General features: G+C 35.0%; 4 protein-coding genes across 8 annotated transcripts; 2 read left to right on the top strand and 2 right to left on the bottom strand.

The window, feature by feature from the left end:
* Positions 1-124: 124 nt before the first annotated feature.
* LOC116848167 (mannose-1-phosphate guanyltransferase beta) lies at positions 125-2,600 on the top strand. The gene is made up of 6 exons (XM_032823986.1): positions 125-537; positions 878-1,041; positions 1,113-1,506; positions 1,601-1,762; positions 1,953-2,184; positions 2,295-2,600. The coding sequence occupies exons 2-6, from the start codon at positions 889-891 to the stop codon at positions 2,461-2,463; spliced, it is 1,110 nt and encodes a 369-aa protein (XP_032679877.1). The 5' UTR covers positions 125-537; positions 878-888; the 3' UTR covers positions 2,464-2,600.
* Positions 2,601-2,652: 52 nt separating this feature from the next.
* LOC116848165 (separin) lies at positions 2,653-5,786 on the bottom strand. 2 transcript variants are annotated; one of them, XM_032823984.1, is made up of 10 exons: positions 5,490-5,783; positions 4,973-5,183; positions 4,893-4,896; positions 4,607-4,785; positions 4,410-4,546; positions 4,119-4,335; positions 3,708-4,018; positions 3,467-3,634; positions 3,012-3,157; positions 2,653-2,936 (listed from the first exon to the last, which is right to left on the bottom strand). In XM_032823984.1, exons 4-10 carry the CDS (start codon positions 4,736-4,738, stop codon positions 2,794-2,796), a joined length of 1,254 nt encoding a protein of 417 aa, XP_032679875.1. In that variant the 5' UTR covers positions 4,739-4,785; positions 4,893-4,896; positions 4,973-5,183; positions 5,490-5,783; the 3' UTR covers positions 2,653-2,793. The 2 variants fall into 2 exon arrangements, with proteins under 2 accessions (XP_032679875.1, XP_032679874.1); XM_032823983.1 differs by having other exon boundaries at positions 4,607-4,896; positions 5,266-5,786.
* Positions 5,787-5,988: 202 nt separating this feature from the next.
* Positions 5,989-11,616, bottom strand: LOC116848166 (UDP-N-acetylhexosamine pyrophosphorylase). Its single transcript, XM_032823985.1, has 4 exons — positions 11,469-11,616; positions 8,194-9,595; positions 7,622-8,018; positions 5,989-7,253 (listed from the first exon to the last, which is right to left on the bottom strand). The coding sequence occupies exons 2-4, from the start codon at positions 8,682-8,684 to the stop codon at positions 6,714-6,716; spliced, it is 1,428 nt and encodes a 475-aa protein (XP_032679876.1). The 5' UTR covers positions 8,685-9,595; positions 11,469-11,616; the 3' UTR covers positions 5,989-6,713.
* LOC116848169 (ADP-ribosylation factor 6) lies at positions 11,179-16,300 on the top strand. Of its 4 annotated transcripts, none has more exons than XM_032823990.1 (5): positions 11,179-11,402; positions 12,689-12,800; positions 13,237-13,340; positions 13,432-13,630; positions 13,754-16,300. In XM_032823990.1, the coding sequence occupies exons 2-5, from the start codon at positions 12,719-12,721 to the stop codon at positions 13,894-13,896; spliced, it is 528 nt and encodes a 175-aa protein (XP_032679881.1). In that variant the 5' UTR covers positions 11,179-11,402; positions 12,689-12,718; the 3' UTR covers positions 13,897-16,300. The 4 variants fall into 4 exon arrangements, with proteins under 4 accessions (XP_032679881.1, XP_032679882.1, XP_032679883.1 ...); XM_032823991.1 differs by having other exon boundaries at positions 12,684-12,800; XM_032823992.1 differs by lacking the exon at positions 11,179-11,402 and adding an exon at positions 11,783-12,043.
* The last annotated feature ends 1,094 nt before the right edge of the window (positions 16,301-17,394 follow it).

The following is a 17,394-nucleotide window of genomic DNA, read 5'->3' as shown; positions in this document are numbered from 1 at the left end:
ATATATATATATATATATATATATATATATATATATATATATATATATATATATATATATATATATATATATATATATATATATACACACGGAATATATTACTTGGAAATAGTCTCAAGTTATATTTCTTGCAGAGAAGAAGCATTACTGTGTTATAGTCATCATGAGAAAATAAAATCTGTTTGAATTGTGTTATCAGTGTATCGTTAAAAGTGGCAGTGGCAAGTGACAGTTATGCGAGCAAGTGGTAACATGGCGTCCGTCGATAACGCTGGGAAATTAATCAGCCGCAAGGAACACTCGTGAAGTGAGAACCGCGAAAGAAACTGTGACATGTTGTGTACAAAAAGTACATGAAATCTGTTTGCATTAATTTGCACTTGCCTATGACGACCGTGCGATTTCGCAAAGCGAAACAGTCGTACATAACCGCGGATTTACTTGTAAATACGTAACAATCACACCTCAAAAGTATATCATACGTGGCAGCGTTTATCGCTGATATCAGATCGTTTCTTTAACGGGACGACTTCGTACGTAAGTAACGAATCGCATATTTGACGAGAGACAAACAAAACGATATAATATCGGTTATCGAATCAATCATTTTTCCAATTGATCTAAGCGGTTCGCTTCTCCTATCACAAGTTGATTCAAAGATAACAATGCAAAGTCGGCGCTTGTGCCTTGAATCGATTATACAGTCTTTTGTTTTAAATTAAAAGTGAATCTACTAAAAGCACAAAAATTATATATATTCTTTTTCTATAATTATTTACACTAGGATTATCACTGGACTAAAAGCACAAAAATTATATATATTCTTTTTCTATAATTATTTACACTAGGATTATCACTGGATTATAACATATTGCAGGTTTCATAGAAATGCACGAGAAGAGAAAAAAGTTGCAAACCATGCGTGCTTTAATACTTGTCGGTGGTTATGGAACTAGATTGCGACCTCTCACTCTAAGTCGACCTAAACCGCTCGTCGAATTCGCCAATAAACCGATGCTCTTGCACCAGATCGAAGCACTTGTATGTATTCAAATATATAAAATTAAATCTGGTTTCCTTTATCTTTCTAAATGTTTCCTCGTCTTTCTTAGGTACAAACAAATGTAACAGAAGTAATACTGGCTGTCTCTTACCGAGCGCAGCAGATGGAAGAAGAGTTGGTCCATGAGGCAAAGAAATTAGGAGTGCAACTTATATTCTCTCATGAACCGGAACCGTTAGGTACCGCAGGACCGCTCGCACTTGCCCGTGAATATTTATGCGCCAGCGACGATCCGTTCTTCGTCCTGAACTCTGATATCATCTGTGATTTTCCCTTCAAACAACTTCTCGAGTTTCATGAGAGCCATGGGAAAGAGGGTACTATAGTCGTCACTAAAGTGGAGGAGCCATCAAAGTATGGTGTAGTTGTATATGGGGAAGATGGACAAATTAAGAGTTTCGTTGAAAAACCGCAAGAGTTTATATCCAATAAGATTAATGCAGGTACAGTATTGAGATTTATATAGGAACATTTCCAGAAATGGATTGTGTATATATATCTATGATATAAAAAAATTTTTGATATTTCTGAATATAGGAATGTACATTCTTAATCCAAGCGTACTGAATAGAATAGAATTGAAACCTACGAGTATCGAAAAAGAAGTCTTTCCAAGTATGGCTGAAGATGGAGAATTATATGCGATGGAATTGCCAGGTTTCTGGATGGATGTAGGGCAACCTAAAGACTTTCTCACGGGTAAGTGTTGATATACAGCATAATGTTTATGGAAATATAATAGCTTACACATTATACTTAAATTACAAATATAATAACATTATATATTTATACTGTGTATAATTATATATTATATTAATATTAAAATATATACTTGGATATGTGGATATGAATTTGTTCAATTATACTCCATAGCAATTACTTTATACAGGAATGTCTATGTATCTTACTTCGTTGAGGCAAAAGCATCCTGAACAGCTTCATTCCGGACCTGGTGTAGTGGGCAATGTTCTGATAGATCCAACGGCTGTGATTGGCAAAGACTGCAGAATCGGGCCTAATGTCACGATCGGACCTGGTGTCACTTTAGCAGACGGATGTTGTATTAAACGCAGCACTATTCTTAAGGCAGCTGTGATAAAGGAGCATGCATGGCTCGATGGGTATTTGTGTTGCATTCTACATACTAAATCGCTCTCTTTCTGTATAGACACAAAAATTTCAATATGTGTATAGCATTTATGTCAAAAAATAATTTGGAATATTTAAATAGATGCATAGTTGGTTGGAGAAGCGTTGTAGGGCGATGGGTGAGAATGGAGGGCACAACTGTCCTGGGAGAGGATGTTATCGTGAAGGATGAACTGTACATCAACGGCGGACAAGTTTTACCACATAAGAGCATTTCTACCTCTGTACCGGAACCACAGATCATTATGTGACCAAAGATCATAACTTGAATTCGAATTGAGTAAAGGCAATAATAATCTAGACCAAAACACGAGATACAATCCGAGATTTGTAACAATTTTTTAAACATGCATAATATATTACCTCTGTTGGTTTTTTATTATTTTTATATACAGTTTCCGTATTTCCTTGAAAATTTCGCATTAAAGAATATTTAAAAATACAAAAAATACCAAAAATTTATTCTATATTCGGTAACCTTGTTTTGTCCTCCAGAACACGATTGCGTTGATTGTGACTTAGAAAAGACGTAAAAGTTACCTTACATTAGTATTGCAAATGTCAGTCGCGATACCGAAAATTTATACAATCCTTGTTGGTAAACCTCGTACTATTATCGCGGCTGCCGTCATGTATTGCGAGCAAACCTTCTTAGACTTTGCTACCACTCTCAACATTTCTGACTCCATTTCTGCTTTGTTCTTTTCAGCACTTTTCGCAAATTCTGAAGAATATAATTGAAGATGATCATCCGATGTAATTAAAAAGATTGAGAATACCTCCAGTTTGTAACACTAACTTAGACTACCGTGTGCCCAACTGTTCGTGTCCACTTCGGCCCACGTTTTGTCGGATGTCGACGGAACCCAATTACTCATGAAGTCCGCGGTCATTTTATCGATATCAAAATCCGTTACTTCCCACAGCATACCCAATAAACAAGGACTAAAAATTAAATGAATATACTAAATAGCACATAAATTACTAAAGTGTGAAAATAAGAAGTCATATATATCACATATAGAAATTAGAGAATCACTTTCTTTTGCCACAGAAAACAAAAAAATTCAATTAACTCGGATATCTTGTAACACCATTATTTTTTGTCGAAATTATATACCACTGAATTTCGTAATCGAAAAAAAATGATTCTTAGTTTCGCGCGTAATATATATATGGTTTCTCATCCTTACATTTAATTGAGAAAGAGAATGTTTCTTATACATGTCATAGAGAAATAAATGTTTTTTCTACCTGCATGCTATTAAATATTGGTTAGTAACACCGTAAGGTGGGTATCTTCCGCCTATTACAAGTAGTTTCACGCTGTTACATCCAAATAATAAAACAGTTGACCTTACTTTCGTCTTTTCAATATCTTCTCCAGACAAATATTGTATGCCACTTCCATGACCATTATACCTGTATAAGAAAAAAGAAAGGTACAATCAGACGAAAATACTACAACGATTGTATAGAAATAAAATTTGCATACATTAAAATGTCATGATTTACTAGCGCATCTTCAAACATTTCTTCACTAGGCTCTGTGTTGTAACAGCTTCTCCACTGTGGTAACCAGAAATTTATGAAAAGCTTCATCCGTTTCTCCATTTTTTGTAGATTACCCGACGGATTGACTATGCAAACACCCATGTTGTCTTTGGCTTTAATGATTTTACACCCTTCCACTATGGTGTCCTCATGTTCTTTAAATAACGCATACGCTATATGTAGAGATGGAAAACGAGTAACAGGATGGCTTTTGATAATTTCCATTGCCTCAAATGCTAAGTAATCTATATGCTTGAAAATGAAAAAAAGAAATGAAAAGTTACAGAAATTGACACAAATGTGTATTAGCACAATATATATAAACATTTACGAATATTTCATATATATTTACTTCATCAATGATTAAAACTAATGTCTTTCGTTTCGTATTCTTTAATTTCTCTATATGATATGGCATGCCATAAAGAGATAAAATAATATTATTTGCAAGTTTTTCATATTCAGGAAGTAGAAATTTTATTGCACGTGCTATTTCTTCACGCGTGAGAAAACCTGCACCTGTGGACACTTTTTTCAAAAACCATTTACACCGCTTTGATATTTTGTCACTAAAATACATAATAATAAAATTTAGTGAATACAATCTTGTAGTTTTTAAATTTTTTTTTTTAATATTACTCACGACAATTTGGAATCCAGTATTAACTTATCAATCACTTCATGAATTTCATTTACTATTTCCAAGTCTTCAATGGGATCAGCCATAAATAGCACTCGCCATTCCCTCAACCATATAGTTTCCAATCCATCTATAGCCATCTACAAAGGATCATTTTTTTCAATTTATACACTAGTTAAAGCATTGAATTGCCAGTGTACCTTCATTTTATTATCTTGTTCCCTGCGCATACTCCAATACTGTTCATTATTTATATAAGTAGCTTCCAGTTTAGCTTTATTACTAATTAATATATTTTGTATTTCTGTGCAGATATCATAGGAGACTTGCATTGCTGGTTTTGGCAAAGTTATGCATAGTGGTTCTATTTCAGATGATCCTGTTGGAAGCATAATGATATGTACAGCATGCGTTGAGCTAGACGCATGCTTTGTGTGGTTTAATATGTTTGAAGATTCATAGTGAACAGTGACTTGAAGTACATACCATTCTGTGGATAACAAAAAAAGATATAAAAGATTTATTAAAAAATATATTAAGCAAGAAAAAAATTTATATGTATAAACCTTTTGGCAGTTCTGACAATTTTAATGTTAATGAATTATCTGAAAATTTAGGCTCAAATTTCACATATGTTGGTTTCAATCCATATGTTTGGGATACATTCAATAGAGATTCCCGCAATTCAGTTTTTTGATATCTATGTAAAATTTGCTGTCGAAGTATTACTGCATGAGATTCTATCAAATGATGAATAGCTATGAGTTCACTCCCAATCTGTAAAGAAGATAAGCATGTATTTGATATTAATATCAATTAGAAATTACTATTATTATTGAGATGAAACTAATAATTTTACCTTTAAATTACAACTAGCTAGCATTTTACTTAAACTAGCATATTCAACACATCCTACATAGTTATTTGGTGTATTTATAAGCAGCTTTTCTGCACAATTTTTTATTTCTTCTAGAGATTTATTAGAATTTTGTAATTTACTTTCATAATCATCTTTGAGATGATATTTATCTAAGATTCGCATAATTTTGTCAGTAAGGTCTGCCATAATTAACTTTCACTTACAGTTAATTTTGTACACCACCACTGACTGTATCACCACCGAGTATCTATTAGTATCTCGTCAGTGGTATCACTTTAAAGATGTTACAGAAAACAATATTGTACGACTCGCTTGTTTATTATTTGTTAATTATTGTACACAACACCATTTAAAACATGATTAAATCGAAGATTATTCAACACAATGCAGTCACTAAGCAAAAAAAAATCGCATCGTGACAATATAGATATATTTGATTAAACACATGATACAAATTTCCAAACAACTTTGCAAGTTTCCACCTTCAGTTAAATCAACGGTTCAATTACAAGTTAAACCGAACATGCGCATGAAGGTTATTTTACTAGCGACATCTATCGATATTCGTCGAAACTATCAGTCGAAAATCGGCCGCAACATGTATGCAACGAGTGCCGAACTCTGTTCTACAGAATTCTCTTCGAAACTTAGATATACAAAAGTTTAATCATATTCCATACTTTTACTAATAATTAAAACCGGTTATAATGCTCATCACTTTTATTTAACATATATATCTTAACAGTTTATCAAAAACTGATATACATTCGAAATACTTACAGCCGAATTACAGCCAAATTATACTTTACAATTGATGTGCATACATATTATACAATTTTTATTTACACGTTTTACCTGATTCATATTATAACCAGAATTCCATTTCTGTCCTTGCAAGTGTGAGTATTCACATTACCGCGTAACAATATCAAAAGTTCATATATATAAGTCTCAAAAGCAGTATAAAAATTATATGATGCTATTATCAACATGCGATGCTACAATGAAAATAATTAGTGTTTTTTGTAAAATCACATAAAAACGATTTTACAAGATACAATAGAGTATTATTAAGTATAAAATCGTCAGAAATTTTACAAAATCCCCAAATTAATCACTTTCACTGTGACATATATAGGCCACATATTCCCCGTTCGCGGATGTAAAACTGGAAATTTGGAAGAGATACATACGTACTGAGAGAGGCGAACGAACTATATCTCTTGTCAATTTCCGGTTTCTCCCACTGCTATGGTGAAAGTATATGAATGTTTAATCTAAGTGTATATATATACATATATATGTCGTTGATTACTACGAACGGTCGTTAAACTTATACCTTTAATCTTACTCCATCACGCACAGAGAAGTAAGCATCCTTGTTGATATTTGCTTTTCAAGATATCTCATTATCATTGCCAGTGTTGTTATTCGAGAACTTGTGGTCCCACAAAAGACTGATCACTCGCAATTCGACTTAGATTCTCGCCAGCGTACGAAAGCAAAGGAGAGACCTCCACATCATTGCTGACGTTCTTTGCACCCGCGTTCAATAACCATTTCTTATGTAAATTCAGCAGATCGCTTCGCGCGGTGCTCGGGCAATCTTGATCGACGGAATTGGAGTTTTTCAAGGGGCTAAATTCTTCCTTGCGAATGCCCTGCCACACCGCGAAGTTCTTCGCGAAGCAAAACACGTCGAACACGAATTTTTCTATCTTGATACCGTTTGGACTTTTTGGAATGATTCTCTCCCCTTCGTCGTTAACGTATGGAATTTTTTTCTTCGCAGCGTGCAAATCCAAATCTTTCTCGTGCAGGTGTCCGATATCTTTTAGAAAGTTGACTGTAAAGTAGTGGTTGCATATGTTGGCGGCGTTGTACACCAGTTGTCCATCGGCGTGACGGAGTTCCGCGGTCTTTTTTGTGATTTCACTATATTCAACTACTTGATAATGATCTTCTACCTATATTAAAGACAAAACAAAGATAACACATTACAATGTATACATAAAATATACATGTATGAACTTGAAAAAAATAATTATATGTGAATTTGGTCTTTATATGACATCATATATAATCATATTATATATATCTCTACATGTTGAGTAAAGTTGTACAAATACAAGGTTTTTATTTCTAACAGGCTATGATGTCGAGATTTAATGAAATAAAATTATTTCTTCCTTCCTTCAACAGCATTTCTTTATCATATGAATATATATAACTGTATATGATTGATATATATGACCATACAGAGACAAATATATATGATTATATATAATTTTTTCCCAGGATTTTAATATATTATGGAACATGCAAAGCAACTAGCCTTGCAAACTACACCAACTGCTTCAGAAGGAGAAGATTTCTCAATAACTTTAACTCCACAATCTGTATCAGAGACCAAGCAATAGCCTATAAATATAGGATCTGCTACTTTCACTAAGATATTGTCCACGGAATGTGCATGTATACTCCGAATTCCACGTTGCGTCATATCTTCCAGTATTCCTTGAGTTTTCAATGCACGGTACAATCCTCCATTACCATCAGGTGCTTTAGAAACACGATGTTTTGCATCCAAGATTATCTTGCCATCAAAAGTAAAACACGGTAGCATGCCCTGCTTGAAAGCTTTAATGTTTTTCTCTTTTAAGCCAAAGTAGTTGTGTTTGCTGAGAAAAGTGATAGTGGCATTGTGAGTAGCTTCACTAGTAAGAATATACCTGAAAAATAAAATTTAGTAAATAATTATAAAATAAAATAAAATTTACTTGGTATCTCTATTCCATCATATTTGGTAATGATGTGACATTGATTCAAGATTCTATGTACATTTCCCCTAGATAACTCTAATATGATAATTATTTTTTCAGCAAAGCTCAGAACTTGACAACATACCAAGTTATCTCTCCATGTTTTCCACACCGCTGTTCTGCAATGTTCTGCAGACGCAGTATCCTCTCTGCCTGCAGCTGGAAAAGAGTTTTGTGCGATGGTAAGTCAACATCAAACATTCCCTTAGGATAGGTCACTCCTAAGCGCGTTCCTTGACCACCTGACATCAATAATACAGCCACACGACCTTCGGCAACTTCTTTCAGACCAAATTCCTCATACATTTCCAGCTCTTCTTTTGTGGATGTCTTGGCGGAGGCAATTTTCTTTTCATCTACAGGCTGTACTTTGTCATCTAGCATATCTTGACCAATATGCTGAGAAGATTCCAGTGCTTTCTTAAAGTACAAAGTAGCTTCCTGTAGATCTAATTCATCAATATCATTCTCCAGATCATGTCTATCTTCATCTGTCAACTCCTCCCAGAATCTAAGCAGATGCTCCTGGTCGTACTCTGCCAGCTTCTTTCTCTGTCGCTCCATTCTCGTCAACATTCAGTATTTGACACTTCCCAACGACTGGTTTTGTGGCAGATAGTCTTATATCTCCCTATTGTGCCTCGTGTTTATCGTTGTTTCCCCGTAAATTCCTCGATATGTTGCCTACGTCACACTTCGTTCCGGCACAGTGAGGAAAGGAACGAACAGTTCGGTCGACCAACAACGAGCAACAGGTATTCATCGAGCCTAAATCACCCGCGTTGAAAGTTCCTGCTGCGGTGACGGCGGCGGTGGCAATAGCGACGTACCTTCACTTTCACGATTCCACGTAGCACGCTCGGTTCGATTTCTCTTATCGATCCCTCCCGCCCTGCCGGCCTCTCCTGTTGCACGTGTAATTTTCCTTTCCCTGGCCAACATGTCTCGCTCGCAAACCTGTGTGATCCGGCCGGCCGGTATCGCCCCCAGGAAAAGTCATCTCTCTCGTGTACATGCTGTACAAGGTAGATAACCTGCGCGCGTACGATCCGTATGCACGCGCGTTCTTATCTGCTGTCCTTCCGTCCGATCGACACTGAACAAAGTTCTAGCTGCAAGAACTTGATAAAGCGTATCGAGCGCGTAAGAGAAAATCTCGGACTAGATAAGATAAATCTTTTGTCCTCCACCGGCGTATCGAACAACAAACGAGGCAGAAAGGCGAAAGGTCGTGCACGGTGAAAGCGAGCGACCTTGGTTCCTGTTGTACTGTTTCTTTAGGCAAAGCTGCACAATGTCGGAGGTGACCGCCCGGGTAAGAATCCGGGCGCGATGTCGCGCTCGCGCATTCATTAGCGATGACGCATTACGACGCACCCGAAAGTCTTGGGAAAGTGATCGCGGTTCTTTTTGTGGCTTCGCGTTTTGCCCCCGGTCGATTCCGTGCAATTGCGATGTGTTCTTCGATGAGTCTGTCACGTTTCTCACTATATAATTAAAAGAAAAGTATTTATTATAAATGGTTACTTATATTTTCTATTATATACATATATAAGCTAGTTTTTTTGACTAATATATTCGGTAATGTAAGGTGAAAATACCAATTCTCGGATACGTACAAGTGGGTTGTAAAACGATTTAGATAATAAATGAAATTACAAGTTATCACTCGTTTGCATTGCAAATGTTCTTTTTGAGAAAAATTTTACTAAAAACCCATAGCATATGTAACGTGAACTATATATTTTCAGTAACATTTTTTCCTCAAAAAAAGAACATTTTGGAATCTAAATCTAAACTGTCAAAATTGAGTCATTATCGATACAAGTTTGTGTTCAGTAATTATATTATTATATTATTATTATATTATTATATTATTATATTATTATATTATTATATTATTATATTATTATATTATTATATTATAATTATATTATTATTATTTATTATATTCAGTGTTCTTAATTATATTATTATTGTGTAAGTCCGCCAGTAATGACTCTCAATTTTGATTGGTGTGCTCCTAAATTTATTGTGTCTAAACTGTTTTATAACCCACTGTATTTAACTCTGGATATTCTTATTATTTTGATCTTTAAATACGAATATTCAAAATAGATTTTTTTTTAAAACAGATAGAAATAGGAAAATTACAAGATGTAATTCAAGAAGAACATTCGTACAGTTTCAGTCTCACGAAAGAAACTTGATAGCGACTGTTATCATCATCGGCACAAAGATACATATTACGATAAGGCGCGTATTAACGCATTATGTGCGATATATCACATAAAAAGCATGATATCCCTGTAACTTTAAAATTATCGACACTTTTTATTAACTGTTCGCAACAAAAAGCGCGTTTGATAACGCCGAGTTCATGATAGATTCGTTTGTTTTACGTGCGTGCGTTCTACACTTTCTGCGTTCCAATTTCGACTTCGGTCCGAAGTGTCAGATTTGGGTGTTACGTGTAAATTATGACACTCTACACTCATTTATAGACAACATAAACTATATATGAGATGTCATTTATGCAAATATAATCTGTGGATATCGTTTAAAGAATATATGGCTTTCCCAAAAAGTTTAGATTTAAATTATTTAATTACTTAATTTAATCTTTAAAGAATCCTAATATAAATTTATGAAAGTTGTTTCTTAAATAAGTTACAGTTCAAAACTTACATTCTTACCTATACACAGAAAGAGTTAATTAATCAATCTATCATACAATAAAATGAAAATTTTATACAATTTATTTCTGTTAAACGTTACATTTATAATTAATATTGAAAACAGATACGGTAACCGTTTAATTTAATTGCTCTTTTTGCATATTTCAATACAACTTGCAATAATCTACATAATTCGCATTATTCACATGAAAAACCGTGTGTATATCACGTAAAAAGTACACAAACAATCCGCGTAGATGTAATCTTGAAATCTACGGTGCAACCGTACCGAGCGCGGTGAGTGTAGGTAAAACAGGCACCGGTGATTAGTTGCGAGCGACGGCGACAGATGGTGTCCGCGTTCGAGCGCGAGGCACGCGAGAGGAATGTGCGAGGCCCGTCGCCGCCGTCGTGTTGCATGCGTACGCGCCCCGTCGTGACTTACGAAGAGATATAATGCCACTGTGCCTACGGCGATGAAATAACGCGTTCTCGCACGCGCGACAATGCTCGAACGGTGCCGGTACGACGGAAAGCTATGTACAGTGTTGTGATGTGTCCGCGTAGCATCGTCGACAGCCAAGTACCGCACGCTCTACTCGGTAGATGTTTTTCGGTAAGCTGTTCAGCACTCCCCGCGCTGCCCTCGCCGCGAATGTCCCCGTGAATGTCCGCTGTTTACCTTCTCAGGTCGCTCGCTCGTTGGCACGGCAGTCGAAGCTGTCTGTAACACGAGTATCAACCAGAACCTCGTCGAAAGGCGGTCACAATCCGCGCGTCGATTTCGCGACAGATTTTCAGGTCGAATTCGCGGATCGACGTCGCCCAATAAGCTCGTTTCCTCTCTTCTGCCGCCGACACACGTCGCCCACACGCGAACACGCCTTTCCGCCTTTCGCGTGAATTGCGCCGGCACGTAGCGGCGTCACATGGGACTTGTTCCCCTAATTGTACTCGTACCTTTCTCCTCCTATCTGAGATCCAATTGTATTTCCGAATATTATTGGATATGTTTCTTCAATTGCACTCTCCGACGCTTCCTCGAAGTATCGGTTTTCCTATTTATTTAATGTAATTTATTACATATCGAGAATTTTTGACACCGTGAATAATTCGAGAGTTGTTCAGAAGGAAGTGTAAGAGAAGGTGCAGTTCGAACGAGCAGATCTGCTTTACGGCGCGCTATACCGAGGGCTACACCCTGTGCGGCGGCGGCGGCAGCCGATAATGCTCACGCACGCGGATAGGTTAGGGGAGGTAGTTGGACTGCTGCTCCATCCGTGTTTATCTGTTGTGTTACCGAAGTCGCGTTCCGCTCGCTCACGAGCATTTACCGCACTTGTTGTTTTCGCGATGAGAGATTCGTAGCGGAAGAGGTTAGATACGCTGAGGTAATCAATCGCGATGCCCGCGAGAAGCGACGATCGGACGCGAGATAAGGCGTGGGATTTAAACGTGGACTCCGAGCGGTCGGCCGATTCGTTATACGGAAGTCGGCGTTAATTCTCGCCGAACTTCTCCACGACGAATCGGTTAACGTCGGCTTCACATGCTCGTCAAAATTTGCGAGTCTATCGGACGGACAAATGCATAGATGAATAAAAAAAATATTTGACAGTAATATAAGTTAAAATATTTCCACTCAAAAGTCTGTTGGATAAACTTTGTCAAATGTATCCCCTCTATTATGTCGGTGTGGTAAATAATGTATGTTCAATATAAGCAACTTGTTGAAATGTAACAGTAGTATATGTTTATATTAGCTTATGATCAATGAAAGGGCAGTGTAACAGTTGATCATGGACATTATTTACATCTGATATTTGTGATAGAGTAGTACAACATCATTAATAAGCTTGGCAAATCGAAATTTATTAATACTATGCATTTTGCAAAGTGCAGGTGTCAGGTGCCTAGAACACGGTTGTCAAAATGGGCAAATTGTTGTCAAAAATCTTTGGCAACAAGGAGATGCGTATTCTCATGTTAGGACTGGATGCTGCAGGAAAAACTAGTATCCTTTGCAACTTTACATAACAAATGTTTTTCTTTATATCTTACATTCTTTTTATTTCTCTTTTTGTTGCATTTGTTTCATTTTTATGATTATTTATATGATTTTTTTTTTTTTATTATGTTTTCTAGGAATCATATATAATTAAGTATATAGTTGTGAGAATCTCTTGGCTTGTTTGTACGTGTACACATATGTGTTTTTTATGTTGTGCATAAGGCAATTTTTGGCGATTTTTTGGTATGTATATCATTTTGTCATTAAGCAAGTTCATATCATATATAAGTATGCATCATATATTAAATTTTTGGTGTAAATTATAATCTGATACCAAAGATAATCTGATACCAAATGATTGCCAAAAATTGCTTATTATATAATATATATAATATATTTACTTTATTATGGATCTATTTCCTTAATCAAATTATACCAGCAATATTGTATAAACTTAAACTAGGACAGTCTGTAACAACTATACCAACTGTAGGATTCAATGTAGAAACAGTTACCTATAAGAATGTTAAATTTAATGTGTGGGTAAGTCTTCAGCTCTTGCTATCTTCGACACAAAATGATATACTGATCTCAAAGTTATTCTAATGCTGTTTTAATTGTTCTTATTGTTTAGGACGTAGGTGGTCAAGATAAAATACGCCCGTTATGGCGTCACTACTACACGGGGACGCAAGGACTTATTTTTGTAGTAGATTGTGCAGATCGAGATAGAATCGACGAGGCTCGCCAAGAACTCCATCGAATTATAAACGATAGAGAAATGCGTGATGCTATAATTTTAATTTTCGCTAATAAACAAGATCTTCCGGATGGTAAGTAACGTTTTTCGATATAATTAACAGTGCAGACAATAAAATGTGCGCATGTTATAGATGCCACAGACATCTTTTATAAGTTGCCACAGTATAGAAGTTTTTATTTGTACTTTTGTCTAGCAATGAAACCACATGAAATACAAGAAAAACTGGGATTAACTAGGATACGAGATAGAAATTGGTACGTTCAGCCATCTTGTGCCACAACGGGAGACGGGCTTTATGAAGGCCTTACGTGGTTAACCAGTAATCATAAATCATGAGCAAATATTTATTTTTCACAAATTAGCTATATATATATATACATATATATATATATATACGGAGAATACATGTTTGCTTTGTATTTTTATTTTAATTTATCATGTGGAGGCTCTGTAAGACAAACAACTGACAATGACGATAGATTTGACGAGGACTTTTTCACAAGCAAAGTTATTGCGGGTGCAAAGAGGGAAAAATCTATAAAGACAACTATTAATGGTGTGTTCCAATAATATCGACACTAGGTGAATAGTAATTTATTGTAAATGAGGTACCAAGAGACGTAGCCTTTGTTACTAGCTATTTATCCCAATTCATGGAGGTAATTACATTATTACTGAATAGGGTTACACGGGTTTAACATCACTGTATTGTAACATATTCACGCAAGTGTACTACTTCACGAAAGATAAGTTGTACAAGTTGAACAAAGGAAGAAGAAAAGAAACATTACGAGAATCTAGTTATGATATTAAGGGGTTCACAGATTCACAAAGATTAGTATACTGTATAACTTACCTTGCAAACCCTTTCCAACATCTATGTATTGTTATTCGAGAGAGTTGTGTTTTTCGAACGGAAAGTACCTCAAGTTTTTAACGAATTACAGCTAGATTTTTAACTCCGCAATATATATTGTTGTCAATGCTAAACTAACATGTATCATATAATATTCATACATATAGTCCTTGACTATGACACGTGAGTAAATTTATATAGCACCTACAATGAGGCTTTATATAATCCAGCGAGATTTATTCGTTCATCGATAAAGATTCTTGCTATTTGCTTATATTTTCGTGTCGAAAATTGCTCGTAATTCATCGGTTTTGGTAACATCGTCTTCCAACTCGACAGATTATGCAAATTTTTAAATTGACTCCCGTTTTTTCGTTTGTCTCTCCAGGCATATAATATGTTTCTCTTTTTACGTAATATTTTTATCAGAACGCAATAATATAATCGCCAGGATTTTCTCATTATTACGCACAAGCCACAAAATAATAAGGGCGCTCTTACCATATCTATCTGAGTTTATTAAAATAGAAAACAATGCAACACATGGAGTTATCGGTTTACTGATATTGTGAGCTCAAAAAAAAGAACAAAACAATAAAAAAAGGAGAAAAAGAAGGATAATGTTACACTGAGCGTAACAGCATTGAATCTGCCAATATTTTTTACTGTTTAAGTGAGTATTGGATAATAAAGCATTAGAGTATTAGGTCGCAATGATCAGACCATTAATCTAACGGCATTTTATGAATGAAATAGGTATCTTCGCGACTTTCGTTTCTCTCAAATAGCATAATCCATAGGCGTAAGACTAGTTCGAATTCATACACTTCGATATTCATAACTGATTCATAGATGAAGTTTACAAGTGTTCAAAATGTTCGTATGATTATCAATCAAATTGAGTTATAATTAAATAGTGGGGTGGCGTACATCTCTACAATTCGTCAATACATTGACCTTGTTTGCATTCCACATTAGCGAGTTAGATTGTTAGAAAAAGAAAGAGAAAAAAAGAGAAAGGTGTTTTAGTTATAAATAATCATACATTTAACATATACATAAATTTAACAGAGATTTTCCAGGCGTAAGTTCGTAATAACTTTCTCAGCGTGTCCGTACCATTAATATTAAGTATTTCACTTAAGAAATGGCGTAATGGTTGAGCACATCACATCATCTGTAAAAAAAACCGTAATCAGGCTTTGGAGATACCGAGCTGTTTTTCATAATATTAGCTGCATCCATTAGCACTCTGTGGTCAAGAGAGTTGATATGACCATGTCATCGTAACTCTGCATTTTTACCACACTGTGTAAAACAGCGACGACGTATTACATATTATGTACTAACTATATAAAAAAATATATATATTCTTTTAAATGCAAGAATCATAAATTGTTACGTTTTACCATCGCTTAAGAGAGCCATTTTCATTATTAAATATAATGTTATAATGTTAATTGACAAAATTTTATGTACATAAATATGTTTCATATTTCAAGTGTTTTTTGTGTGTGTCAAGTGTTTCATATGTTCCATGTGACCATTACTGTAATTACAAAAAAATTCTAAAATATACTAACGACGGGGATCACATATATACTTAAAAGGGGGGGCAGAGCTATGTTGACACAGTGAGGATTATATATATACATATGATATAGAAAATGTCTTCAATTTTTAAAAATATGTAAACAGAAGGAAAAACATGCTTCTCCTTTATATTAAAGTTTAGGAAGAGAGTAGAGTAACTTTCTGTCTTTGTTTGTATATAATGGAGAGCTGTTTGTTCGCATACATGAAATATGGACCTACTTCACTTCATAGCATCAAGTGTGCAACACGCATACACTGACATACGATAAATCAAAAATAATTCAGAACCATAAAGCATTCGCTTCAGTCCAAAGCCTGAACACAACAAGAATCTCATAGTATTCGAGAAGAATCTACGAATGTAGTTTATAGGAATAACTACTAGAATTTTGTTACTATACCGCTAATTATTTACAGTAGTAATTTAACAAATTCATCTCTATCAAGTTTGATAACATAACAGTGATAACATAACGGAAAAGCTAATATTGAGATTCTACAAAGTACATGAAACTTAGTACTTCAAGCTCAGTCAAATGTGAACTACAGTTTTTTTATTATACCTTATGTAGGAGAAAAGGCATTCGTAAGCATTTCGCGAATATAGATATATTATGTAAACCTTAAAGTTTGTTACTATCAGAAAGACGCACTGGATAATTTTCCTTGATAGACGTTTAGTAATATGTCGTCCCTTTTATTTATATACACATACACACATCGCATACACATATACGTACCATTTCGGTTAGAGAAGAGTATCCACACGTAATTTGTCATTTATGAAATTAACGATGTTTGTTAACTTATACGACATCTTACCAGGGGCCATACAAAAAAATAAGGCTCATTAAGGCGCTTCGGAATGTAAGAAATAATATTACACAAGAATTGATGCTATCAGCTTACACATGGATTGACGCTATCAGCCAGAGAATTCCTAATGCACCAATTGTGAGATTATCTCCAAGAAAGAAATATCTGCCTTAAGAGAGAAATGTTTAATAATACAAGAATTAATACTGTTCTGTTAATTTATATATATATATATATATATATATATATATATATATATATATATATATTCTCGCTATTTATTTCTATTGTTTAATGTAGGATCTATAGCACGTTACATTCTTCACACATAGACAGATAATGTATCGCAAATGTTACAAAATTATTTATACGTAACGTTACAATCATCGCTTATAAAACAAAGTATAATTAATATCTTTCGTATTTTCGATAAACCAACGAGAGAATCATACTTTGTAAAATGCGTAGGAAGAGCAAATTATACGCGAAGTATACCTCGGGCATAGAAGTAACTTGAATTAGGGGCATTGCTGGTGCAGCAGGAGCTTTTTGGCTCATGGTGTATA

This window comes from Odontomachus brunneus, unplaced genomic scaffold (genome assembly GCF_010583005.1).
Source record: "Odontomachus brunneus isolate Ranch 3 - 2012 unplaced genomic scaffold, Obru_v1 Obru_scaffold_090, whole genome shotgun sequence".
In the NCBI taxonomy this organism is placed as follows: Eukaryota; Metazoa; Arthropoda; class Insecta; order Hymenoptera; family Formicidae; genus Odontomachus; species Odontomachus brunneus.
The sequence above is the reverse complement of the archived record's forward strand: the minus strand, read 5'-3'. Positions and strand labels throughout refer to the sequence as shown.